General features: G+C 36.7%; 1 protein-coding gene across 1 annotated transcript in view; it reads right to left on the bottom strand.

Annotated features, from left to right (window-relative positions):
* ADGRV1 (adhesion G protein-coupled receptor V1) overlaps positions 1 to 13,037 on the bottom strand; it is a 266,178-nt gene that overhangs the window by 33,307 nt on the left and 219,834 nt on the right. Inside the window, exon 93 of the mRNA XM_032674825.1 lies at positions 3,804 to 3,925. Within this exon, the coding sequence (XP_032530716.1) occupies positions 3,804 to 3,925 (122 nt within the window). The remainder of the gene's footprint in view (positions 1 to 3,803; positions 3,926 to 13,037) is intronic.

The following is a 13,037-nucleotide window of genomic DNA, read 5'->3' as shown; positions in this document are numbered from 1 at the left end:
AAGTCATTTAACCCTTATCTGCATCATCCAAAATAATACACTGGATATTTTAAATACTGTAGTTAATAATGGGATACCTCCCAGTCACAATTTACTTTTCTCCTGATATAAATTGCTTGGGATTTTAATACTATTGATGGATAATATTTCAGTATTTCATAGGAATAGAGTTTTTATTCAAAATTACTTATTAAAAAAATTAATTAATTTATTGCTCAGAGAAGAGTGTGGTGGGGCTTAGCACAAGGTACAGGAAATCGTGACAGGGGTAGTAGCTATGGGATATTTAATACCTTGCTGTTTGCAGTGTAAATACACCTTAAATTATAAAGGTAAAGGACATAGGTGTGCAGCACAGTGGAAACACAGGCAAAGAAAAATCAAGATTATATTAAGTCAGCTGGAGAGAACAGCCTGAGAATGCATCTGAAGCCTCATCTCTATCCCTCTGCAAACAATGGGAAGAGATCCACCCACTGCCCTGAACTTTGGATCCACTGAACACAAACATGCTGCTGACAACGTCAGCTGCACAAACCAGAAACACTCCCCTAATGGCATGAAAAACATGTCAATCACTGGGACAGCTCTGGCACATGCAAACCAGCTTATGAAATCCCAGCCTTCAGAGAGAAGTACTTAAGACAGAAGCTTCCGCTTTCACTCCTGACCCCAGCAAATAAATATTTTGTGAATAAATCCATGATGACAATCCTATGTTAAGAAAGAAGGTTTCTTTCTGTTTTGCAAGTGAAAAGATGAGGAGCCAAGGCTTTTCGCATGAGAGCATGGAATATGTTTCTACAACGCAGATGCTGTGTGGATAGGATAATTGGGAACATACTGCCAAGGAACTCACAACATCAGATATCCCAAACATGCTTCTTATTATTTTCCTTTCATGCTTGTCTCAATGTACTTTTTATTTTGTAAATCAATTATTGCTCTCCCATACATCTCTTTGAATATTTATTCCTGAAATTACAGGGAAAGGGTTGCTTTCCCCTGCATCCACTAGAATAGCTTATACTATAAACTTGTCTCTGATGGGAACCATTTCCCGCAGGAAGTGCTTGGAAACTATTTGTCCTTAGTGGATGATTTTTCTAGCAAGTGCATTTCCTAGGAAATGCATGTCATAAGGCTAAACAAATACAATGGATAACATTCAGTGTCCTTTCAGTCTCCTGCACTGAACCCATTTTGAGATGCAACACATTTTAATGGGTCACGTTCTGCTTTGTTACACAGTCCATAGCTCCTGAGCAGCAGGGAAGCAGCTCTCTGCTTCTTGTAAATTATTTCATGCTCTCTCTTCTGTTGTGAAAAAGCTCTTAATGAACACTGAAGTGCTTTCCAGCTGAAACAGGGCATGTTGTATGACAGAAATGCCCACCAATGAATGGTAAACCCACCTTTCATTGCAGAAAAAATCCACTTAACAATCACTATGAATTCTGAGAGCTGATAAAGACATAGAATGAGATGTTTCTATTGACACTGTTATGAAAATGTTTTATCTACTCTTAAGTCCCCATTTCTTTTCCCAATCACAGACGGCCTGAGACTAAATCTTCAAAGGACACTGGACATGACTGTCCACAAGCTGGATAAACCTCACTCTGCAGAGCCTGCAGGTCAGAATGATCCTCAGCAGAGAGTGTGTGTCCCCTGAGACCAACCCCTCCTCAGTGGGAACATGGTCTGAAAAAGCTTTATGAAGCTGCAGCTGCCTACAGCAAACCACTTGTTTTTTCAGTATTTGTAATACACAATTTTCTTCTACACAAGCACTTTGCGTAGACATTTTTTCTAAATAAGTTCATTAGTTTATCTGGTTATTTATGAAAAACATAGATTAAGGAAATTTACAGACTTCTTCTTGTTTCTTCCTTATTTTTCCTTTCATGCTACATGTCTGGTCACCTGAACCAGACATCAGTTTTTTCGTTTCCTGATTAGACAAATTCTAACTTTAAAAGAGGAGAATAATGTACATGGGATGGTTATTTAAAATGGGGGGGTGTTCCAGGAAATGTTTTTTAACTTGTTTTATAGAGATTTACAAAGCACTGAAGGCAATCATCTACTAAGACAAACAACTCTAGTACTGTGCAAGAGCTACTCTCTTTTTTTCAACTTCTTTCAGGGTACTCAACAGTAAAAAGCTGTCTTTTTTTTTAAAATGTATGGTAATTTTATACTTTAAGAAATATCATGTAAATAGTGATAAAAGGTAGTGGATACTGTCCTATTATATTTTATATCATAAAACTCCCATTAAAGGATAAACATGTTTTTAAAACATGGACTATAAGTTATCAAGCTTCTCATAGCTGGAAATACAGTTTTTGTTTACTACTGTTTCAGTTGGAGCTCCAGACCTGCATCTTTTAGTTTAAAATAATAAGCAGGAAGAGATCATGCATTTGCAATTTTAACATCTCCTTTCAATAAGGGACCATGTGTTTTATACTTGAGGTTTTACAGATTCTTTAGGATTAGGAATAACAAAAATAACAGGTTTCTCCTTTTGATGTAGAAGACCAATACTGATGTAATTTGAATAGAGATGCTACATTACCTTCTGCAAGCCCATTGTCATCTACAGTTATTTCCCAGATATTAGGAACTATCATTCAGATATTAGGAACCATCATTAAGGCAGAAGCTTAATTAATTGATAATTAATTCATCCTAATACAAAAAAAGACCATATCTATCAGTGAAGCAGAGCCAATATATATCAATGTATATAGAACAGTTAAATGACACTATATACAGAATAATCAAATGTGTTACAAGGAGAATAAGGTACACTTTTTTCCTCAATTTATAAAAAAAAAGAATTTATGTTTGAGATGTACATTTTGAAAATATTTCAATACTTCTTAAGGAAACTCCCACTTTTTGAATTAAAAAATAAAATTAACCTATTTTGTGAAAATACTCTTTTTAAAACAATTTTTGTTTGATGGTTTATAAAGATTTTTAATATTGGAAAATAATAAACATACATTTCTGTTACAAAAATATAAGAGGGGCATATTGGAGGGCAGAAGAATTTGCCCTCCAAAGGGTTTGATATATATTTTTGAAGTTCCTCCTAATTTCACTGTTTTCAGACATCAGAGGCATTTCTCATCTGTGATATACTAACCTCTATTCCATAAACAATTCTGCAATGTGTAGTATGCAATGTAGTAGTGAGCCCAGTGGAAGCATTTATATGTGTAAAATTTTGCAACGGGCTATTTACATTTTTTATAACTATGGATCAACTTCTAATTTATATTTGTTACCTTTTTCAGTAAAAGATCTTTGCTTTACCAATACATACGCTGTATTGAGAAAAACTAAGCCTCAAGGCTCACATCTCACAATGGAAAAAATTCAGTATTAGTTCTATATAATCTAAAATATTTGCTCTTTTTTTTAATTAGAGTTAACAGATACAGAAAATACTCAATGTTTTTGCAAAGGCTTCAGATATTTTAGTTTTACTGCCATAATTATCTCACTAAGACTTTACATACAGAAACAAGCAATTTTCTTTCCCAGTGTAGCAGCTATGAAATTCAATTTATTGCAATTACACTGCTATTGTTTCAAAACAACGCATCCTTTGCTTTAATATGCATTCCTTATGTCAATTTGGGAAATAAAGAGAATACATAATTAACACTTTCACTGTGTCACAGTGTATTACTGGATGTCATTCAGCTGGTGAAGTCAAAATGACAAACACGAATAGAGGAGAAGCCCTCCAGGTCTGCAGGAAGATCGAGGCAACAGGCTCTTACCTGGAGGCTGTTGAAGATGATGAAGAAGACCAGCATCCAGAGCTGCTGGTAAGCCATGTGCAGTCCTCCCCACAGCCAGGTGATGGAAATCAGGGCAAAGAGGTACAAGACCAAGGGGATCTCTGTAAACCACAAACACAGCATTTCAGCTGGTGTGCCCTGAGAAAAACACTTTTTAAAGCATTACTGACACAGGACCCAGTTTTTTTGCTGTCTCTGGCAAACCTTGGAGCTTGTTCTCCAGTGATGGGCAGCCCCTCTCCTGCTCTAGTTGGGTAGGGGTCCCAGGGCTTTTGGGACTCCATCTCAACATCAAGAGACCAGCAGAAGGGCACGACAAGGGGACTGAGAGATGTGAGGGGCATGGGAGACACAGCCCAGCTCAGCAAACCAGGCATGGGTGCTTTGCACGTGAGAAGAACACACTTGGAGTTGAAAAATATGCAGAACTTGGAAGAAGCATGGAAGAGCTCTTGGCAAGCTCCGAAAGTTTTGAGAGGAAATGTATTTCTAAGAATTGAGAGGAAAGGGAATAGAAAAAAATTATTATGGATACATAAACTGCCCCAACTCTGGCCACATATAGAATTATATTGAAATTATAAGAATAGCTTATTCTTTGATTTGTTGTTACTTTCCCCTTCAAGTCAAACATAAGAAGGCAGTTGACCCATAAAACTTAAAGTGACAACCTCCACTCAGTCAAGGAACCCCTCAAGACAGACTTTGAAGTAGTTAACTTCATTCACCTTCAAAAATACATGCAGAATCTCTCTTTAAGCAGCACCCACACATACAGCTGCATTTTATATTCTCTACTGTATTTACAGCATAAAAGATTTCAGGAATGCTGTCAGGAAGATGTCTGCCAGTATGGACAAAGTTTGCCAAAAGGAAAGCAGTAGTTAGTTTTTGCCTGCACACGTTCCTCCCACTGACAGAAGCCAGCCCCTTGTGTTGACTGTGTTTGTGGCAGAACTCAAAGTCCATGTTTGTCAGATCTGCACACCTCGGGGGCAGAGGTGCTCAGCCAGGTATTGCCCCTCCCTGCATTAGTCATGCAGCATCAGCAAAGAGTGGAGACGTGCTTTTGACAGGCATCGTTCCAGGAACAGCAGTTTGGGTTTGGTTTACACCGAGAAGGCACTTACTATTTGTACAGTATTAAACAAAATTGCTAAAGGACTCCCAAAGTCACATAAACATAACATTTTAACAAGAAAAAGTGTAAAGATGCCTGCTTTTTGCAACATATTGATAAAATTTATGATTCTGCTTTTATCTTTATTGGTAACAATTGTTTCATTATCAGTACTGTAAAGAGTTAATACAGAGTTGAAACTCTGGTAGCATTTAAAGCCTCAGCTGTTTGAATTCTCTTCACCCATTTTATTCAGATAATTTGTTGTATTTTGATCAAACAAAAGTTCAATAACTAGAATAAGCATGTCAGAAAATAAGCAACAAATACTTTAAAGTTTGTAAAATCAGCATTGCACAAAGGAATGGGACGCCAATAAATAGGCTTGATATGAACCAAAACAGACAGTCTAATTATTTGTAGTTTTCTTCATATGAAAATAAAACCAACAGTGCCCTCCCACACTAACTCAAAGGGTGATTCTGAGCAGATGAACCTTAATTGACAGGACTTTAAGTCCAAGTGCAAGCAGTTACCTCTAGTCTACTTGGATAAATCTGAGCAGATAAGACTGGCCTGGAGCAGTCAGCTCAGCATCACTGTGATGTAACTGAAACACTGTCAAGCAGTTCTGTTGAGTATTAAATAACCAAACTGCGCTGGTCCACAATTTTTCAACATAGCTATCACATCATTTTTTAGTACCAGAAATGATGGAAGGTTTTATTTAAGCAACAGGTAGCCCACTTACTCCTTAAATTATACTTTGTACTCTGAAATTGTCAATTTTCTTCTGTCTGTGGAGTTAGAACTACTCCTTAACTTTATGTATTCAGTCTGTTTTAATATAAAAATGTCAAGTAGGCTACCTGAAGGTTTTCTTCTTTCCTTCCACATCTGATATTACAGATAAAATCCTCCAGGACAATGACTCTGAGCAGTGAAAAATGCTAAATCAAATAGAAATTAATAAAACTGCAAATTATTAAATAATATTAGTGTTCTAAAGTGTAATGCAGAGTGTGTCTTTGCAGCAAACATCTACATGATTTAACTGTGGAAAATAAAGAATAAACTGTGTTTTCATAGTGTATCCAAATGTTTGTATTCTCATCACTGTTGGTCATTGTGCTTCATTTTTTTTCTATAAATAGGAAAGACAATAAATGAAGAAATTAAATAGTACAGCTTTAATGATTTTCTGAGTTTACCTATAAATAGTTACTATGTGTCTTCTCCTTAGGTTGTTAAACTGATAATGCAAATTTAATTGCTTTAATAGTTCTTGGCTAGACATGAATACCTACTGCAAAACCTGAAAGATCTTTACAAACAATTTTTCCCAGATGAGTGGGGAGAATATATTGCTTCACAGAAGCAATATACTGGTAATGGGATTTTGTAACAAAAAAAAAAATAATAACAGATTTCTTTCATAAAGTTCAAAGAAGAAAAGGCCACCACCAACAACATGCAATCAGTAACTCATGACCAAACCTCTGATTCCATATTGGTAATGTTAAACATGCAGAATTTAACGGTATCTGATATTGAAGGTCAGAAAGCTGGTAGGTAAATATCCATGAAATCCAACTGGACAAATTTGTGCATTGGTAATTTGTAGAAATAGGAAGCAACAAACCTGTTAGAATATTATTTTTGATTAACTTATATTTTTTGATCTGCTGCTGCTTTTGGTAAGGAAATTTTGAAGTTAAAGGATACCTCCTAAAAGAAAAGCACACTTCCCATTAAGCATAAAGAATACATCATCACTACTACAAAATCATAGAAGATTGGCCTCTCTAACCTTTCCATTAAATCTCAGGTTTTGGCAAACTTTCTCATACATCTTTATGACACTTTATGTCGTAATCAAATGAAAAAAACAGACACCTTATTATAGCTTATGCTATTATAGTTATTCAGGGCACATGGCAAATCCCAGAAAAACTGCAAATCACAGGAAAAAAAAAAGAAAGAAAAATTTGAACCTATTTATCTCCATATAATAAAATTATTTAGATTCACTATGTAAAATTAACTGAGTACTAAATTTGCAGCTATACAGTCATAACTCATGCAATCAACTCGCTCCTGCAGATTTCTTCAAAGGAAAAAAGCTAATTTGGACATGTAAAGCACAGTGCAACGAATCTAAATTATGTAAGTGCAGTTGATGCATTTGAGTCATTATCTAATTCAGACATTAGTTCTTTATTTCAGCTTGTAATTATGCTTGTACATTTTGTCCTAACTGTATTTGTAAAAAATCTTGGAGGCAAAGATTTTTTTTTTCTCCTAATTACAAAAAAAGAAAAGCTCCTGGAGCACTATAAAGATTAAAATATTATAGCCATATGTGTGATGAATATTGTGAATACTGTACATAACTTTTAGTTCAGAAGTAGCCAACATCTGGTTCTTGATTTCTAGGTGCATATTGTTATCTCAAGATGAAAGCATTCCTGCAATTCACTGTTCCTTTGATTCTTTAGATACATTATATCTGTCTTATAATTCAAGATAAAGACTTTAGCATATATATCACAGGATAGGGAAGACATGTAACTGCATGTTTACACATACATTCTCACTTGCAATCAAAAGCCCTGTCCTCAGCATCATTTCCTGAGCACAGAAGCATGTTTGGAATGTTTTGCACTTGCATTTTGTAGGCTTATTTGTTTCTTGAGAAGATCAGATGTTAGTAGGTATAGGTGGACCATCCAGCATGTTCTGTCATGACCAGGAATTCCATACTGCTAATGCAATAAATATATTTGGGAACTGGATATAGACGATGTTTAAGGTCTCTTCTAAGCGCAAACCACTCTATGATTTTATGTTAAAGAAGTTTATATGAAAGAACATGCAAGAGGGTAGTTAAAATTTTACAGCTAAATATCTAAGGCATTTTTCATGAAGTTCTATTTTGGCAACATAAAGTTTTTATCTTTACATTAATTCTGGCACTTTTACAATTATGATATCTGACTCAGGTAAGTTCTATTGCATATTTATGGGTAGGGCATGAAAATTATGCCAGTTCAATATTCACTCAATAAATGAAGCTCATCTATTCACAAAAGAATTATCAGAAAAAAAATGGAGGTGAATTTTCAATTAAAATTGCTCTGTTATGTTTTCAAATATTTCCATGAAATTATGGAAGGTTAGCAAACAGTTAGAAAATAAAATATGTATATTTGATTGCTGTCTTATTAATCTCCAATTTCTGTATTTGCATATTAGGACTGTCAAGAAAAAAACACAAGTCCTTACACATGCCTATCTCAATCTCCTGTTGCTTCAACCAAATATAACCATCATGCTTTACACCACCTGATTTCCACCAAAAGCAGTCTTTCTTGTTGCAAACTAAAACATTAGTTAACTTAGAGGCTGTTTATCCAATGTATGCTTCTGACTTGGCTCCTGTCAAGGCAAACTTTTAAGAAGGTAGTTTCTGTATACAGCAGAACAGTCAGCCAACAGAACATGTTTGCTCAAAGGCTGGTAAATGGAACCAATACAAACTTAGACTCTTTCAGCAAACTCAATCCTATCTCTGAATAAGTATACCAGAGGCAGAGTTGGCATTCTTTGTAGAGAAAACTCCCAATTTATATCCCCTAGTTTTCCAAGAAAATATTTATCTGTCTACAAACAGATCCTCTTTGCAGCTACCAAAGAGGAAATGTTTTCTTTTAGACACATATGGTGAAACCCAGCATTGTTATTCTGCTCTTGGTAACAAAACTACACGGGAGTCCCCTCTAGTGTGGGTAACAACAAACTCTGCTCATAGGATAGAACAAAATAGCAAGAGACAATGCTGCTACCCAAGTTCAGGAAGACATTTTACAACAGCAGGCAGAATTTATCCTAACAGCTGTAGAAGAATAATGGGGTGGTCCCCTACAATGGAGTAACTGCATTGGCAGATAAGGGAAAAGCAACTGATGACATCTATCTTGAATTCTTGGAGGCCTTTGACATTGCCCCATACAACATCCTTGTCTTTAAAATGGAGAGATACAGGTTTGACAGACAGACTACTTAACAGATGAGGAACCAGAAGGATGGTCACATCCACAGAATGGCTATCCAGAGCTCCATCTCCAAATGCATATCAGTATCAAGGGTCTGCACTGGGACCAGCACTGTTCAATACCTTTATTAAAGACACAGACAGTGGGACTGAATGCACCCTCAGAAAGTTTGTGGATGATACCAGGATGAGTGTTGCTGTTGATATGCTTGAGGGATGGGATGCCATCCAGACGGATGCTGACAGCCTGGAGCAGTGGACCCATGAGCAAGGCCAAGTGCAAGGTCCTGCACCTGGGAAAGGGAAATCACAAGTATCAATACAGGCTGGGAGATGAAGAATTGAGAGTGGCCCTGCAGAATGGGACTTGCAGAGGGGGAGATGACAAGCTGATGACAAGCTGGACATGAGGCGGCAATGCGCACTTGCAGCCCAGAAAGTGAACCATGTCCTGGGCTGCATCAAGACCAGCAGGTAAGGGAGGTGATTAACGCTCCCTGCTCCACTCTGGTGGGACCGCATCTGGAATGCTGTGTCAAAGATTGGTGTCCCTAGAACAGCAAGGAGATAGACATGTTGGACTGGGTCCAGGGGAGGACCACAAAAAAGATCAGAGGGCTGGAGCACCTCTGCTGTGAACACAGGCCAAGAGAGTTATTCAGCCTGGAGAAGAGAAGGCTCTGCAGCCTTTCAATATTTAAAGAGAGCTTTTAAAAGAGATGGAGAAAGACTTGTTTACCAAGGTCTGTAGAGACAGGACAAGGGCAAATGCTTTTAATCTGAAAGAAGGTAAATTTAGAATAGACAAAAGGAAAAATATTTTGGCATTGAGTGTGCTAAGACATGGGAAAGGAATGTTTAGAGAAGCTGTGGCCATCCCTGGCAGTGTTCAAGGCCAGGTTGGATGGGGCTTGGAACACCCTGATCTAGTGGAAAGTGTCCTTGCCCATGGAAGGTGGGTTGGAACAAGATGATCTTTGAAGGTCCCTTCCAACCCAAGCCATTCAATGATTCTGTGATTCTGGATGGTTCAGGATGAACCTTCTTTACAGGGTAAGCTTCAGAGTACACCAACAATAGGAGAAAAGAAAGTAAGAAAAATATTGACTCAGTTTTTAACTTAGACACTTTCATATTCAATTTATCTGTGAACAAATATACTCTACAAATGAAGATAAACTTCACTGTTTCTACTCCTATTAAATTTATATTAAAGTTAGTGATAACCTTAAAGTAGAGGTCACAAATATAGAACTTCAGAGTTACCAGCTACAGTTTAAGAGTCTTTTCCTAAAATCTATGAAATTACCAAAAGAATGTACGCTTAGATAAATTTTTTCCCTTTCAAATCTGTATATCCAAGCCCTTTTTATCTTTTATGGTAATATGTCAGGCAGTGACCTTGCTATTTTACTTTTACTGACAATATTCAGGAATGTTTTGCACAAATTATTGCAGAATCCACATGGGGTCACCTGTATCACACTGCAATTTTAACTATCTTCTAACTGAATTACTCCCAGAAATGGAATGAACACTACTAGTTCAAATATTCACATGCAAATATGTGTTTGTATGAATATCTATGTATAAATCATAATTACAGGTCTATATATGCCACTTTTTCCTTTCTGCAATGCTCTATGCTCTCTGGAATTTAATGAACAGTTGTACACCATCACTAGCAAAAATAAAAAAAAAGTGTATGTAAAAATATTTTTGTCTTTGTTTACAGCTCTCTATACTTGTTATGTCAGATTATTTACACTGTCATTCACCTGAATTTTTTCTCTCTTTCTAGAAAGGGTAACTAATGAAAAATAGCTTTCCAGAGCAGCGACTTTTTTTTTCCCGTTACTTACTTAAACCACTGTTCAAAGTGTTGAAGCTTGGGTACCAACCCTCAGGCTGGAGACTAAAAAAGGGTTTTTTTGCTGTAGGATTTAATTGTTGTGGATGACCAAATAGGCAGCAAATCTGTATGGAGATGACAGCCACAGCCAATCTCGCAGGAGATGCTAAACACAGATAACTGTTTTTTGGTGGCTCTACCTTTCCTCTGGTTTTGGATCAAACAGAGAAAAACCTTGGCATTATTAAATGCCATAACAAAACAGCAAAATAATGAGTGTCTGCGCAATTAAGGAAGCAATGTTACCAAAAGACGTCACTACCACAGAAAATCTTGTAAGCCAGAACCTGGTGCAGGTATGATCCATAACCCTGTTGCAAAAGTAAGGTATCATCATGCACCTGAGTGCAGGCAACTTTGCTGTAGTGAAAAAAGCTGCTTCCCACAGCATCCATTGATGTGGCTGCAATAACAAGAGCAGAAGCAGGTCCCATTGAGTTTGTGAGAAGACAGAGTCAGCTGAGTGAACTTCAAGATTCAAGATTTAAAAGTGATACTAGGCCTTACCACTGCAAACTGCCTTTGAATATGTCTTTAAAAGCACAATTTACCTATAAGACATTAAAAATAGTGTGACTACCCTACCACCACCTCAAATTTCAGAAGAACGATATTCAGTCAAAAAGCCAGAGGCCTTTAGTGAACAGTTAGTACTGTATTATGTAGTTATAGGCAAAGTCACAAACCACAGAAATCACCAACTTTTCTCTCTGGAAGCTACACCATAAACACAGGTAACAGAGACCCGTTATACAACCATAAACTGCAGCAGGCAGCTCGTTTCCTTCTCTAAAGCAGCCTCTCTCCAACCTGCTCTCACTCCCACTGTATGAGGTATTTCATTTGTGCTTGTAAAAACTCCTTGGTAGCAAACCTTCAGTTTGTCTTGAGGCTGCACAACTAGTAAAAGGGACAATCTACTTAAAAAAATAAGAAAGAGATTTTACTGAACAGCTCTCTTACTGATTTTTTTTTCTTTTCTTCTGAGATGTCAGAATTCTTAATCTTATTTTCCAGACTCTACTGGAGAAAGAAAACACCCTGAATCTTACGTTAAATCAAGGTTTTGTTTCAACCCCACTATTTCATGTCTTTATGACATGTAGATATAATTCCTCTTAGTACTTTCTTCCATTTTGAATGACAATTTTATTTATGGTATTGTTCTAATATTCAGTTCACTTTCTTTCTTCAGTTAACTGCTCTGAGACAAGCCTTAACCCTCAACATATTAATAAGAAATATCCTTATTATCTCACAGAGATGCCAAAACAAAGTTATTTATAAATTAATCAACTGTACTATCCAAGACTGAAAAAGGAGCCACCTGTGTGACTGTTTTAGGTAGTCCATTTTATATCAGAGAAATGAAAGTGCAACTAAGGTCTTGGGTATCATCAGATCTTATATAAATTCATACAGATCTTAGTCAAGCCAACACTGTGTCAAAGAAAGAAATAAATATTTGCAGAAATATCCAGATTACAAATTTTTAATATTTATTTCTTTTTCTCAAAAAAGGAATATATTTTTATAAGCCAAATATTAAAAATTTATTTGCACTAATTCAGAAAACTCACATTTAAAAAAAAAAATACCATGAATGTAAAACAAATATTCCAAGCTTCCCACAGAATGTCCTATTACCACTACGGTATTGGTCTAAACTGCTCCAACTTTATTTTGGGAACATTGTTGTATTTGAAATTGTTCTGACAGAGAAGGCCGACTGAAACTTCCTGTTTTGCACAAGACAGATCTTTTCTTTCAAGTATGTTTCAGTTGTGAGTAGCATAGGAAATATCAAAGCAGAGGCATTAACTCCAAACACTCCAATGCACAGTGCAGCCTATGTGTGGCTTTGCAGCTGCCAAATGCACTGCAAAGCACAGGGGCCAGAGCTGTGCCCATCACATCCTGCATCCATAGATTATCCCTGGATACAGGCAGGCCATCATTGCATCTGAGCAGCTCCAGCCCTCCCTGGGACAGGTTGTTCAGTACCCCCAGCTAAAACCCATGCAGTGGTCCGAGTAGGGAGGTTCTTTCTTCTATTTCTGTTCTCTTTAACTAGACTAGACACATCACATAGCCAGTGATACTAATTTCTTTTTCTAGGTTTGACAT

The sequence above is a fragment of the Chiroxiphia lanceolata genome, chromosome Z, assembly GCF_009829145.1.
Source record: "Chiroxiphia lanceolata isolate bChiLan1 chromosome Z, bChiLan1.pri, whole genome shotgun sequence".
NCBI lineage: Eukaryota > Metazoa > Chordata > Aves > Passeriformes > Pipridae > Chiroxiphia > Chiroxiphia lanceolata.
The sequence above is the reverse complement of the archived record's forward strand: the minus strand, read 5'-3'. Positions and strand labels throughout refer to the sequence as shown.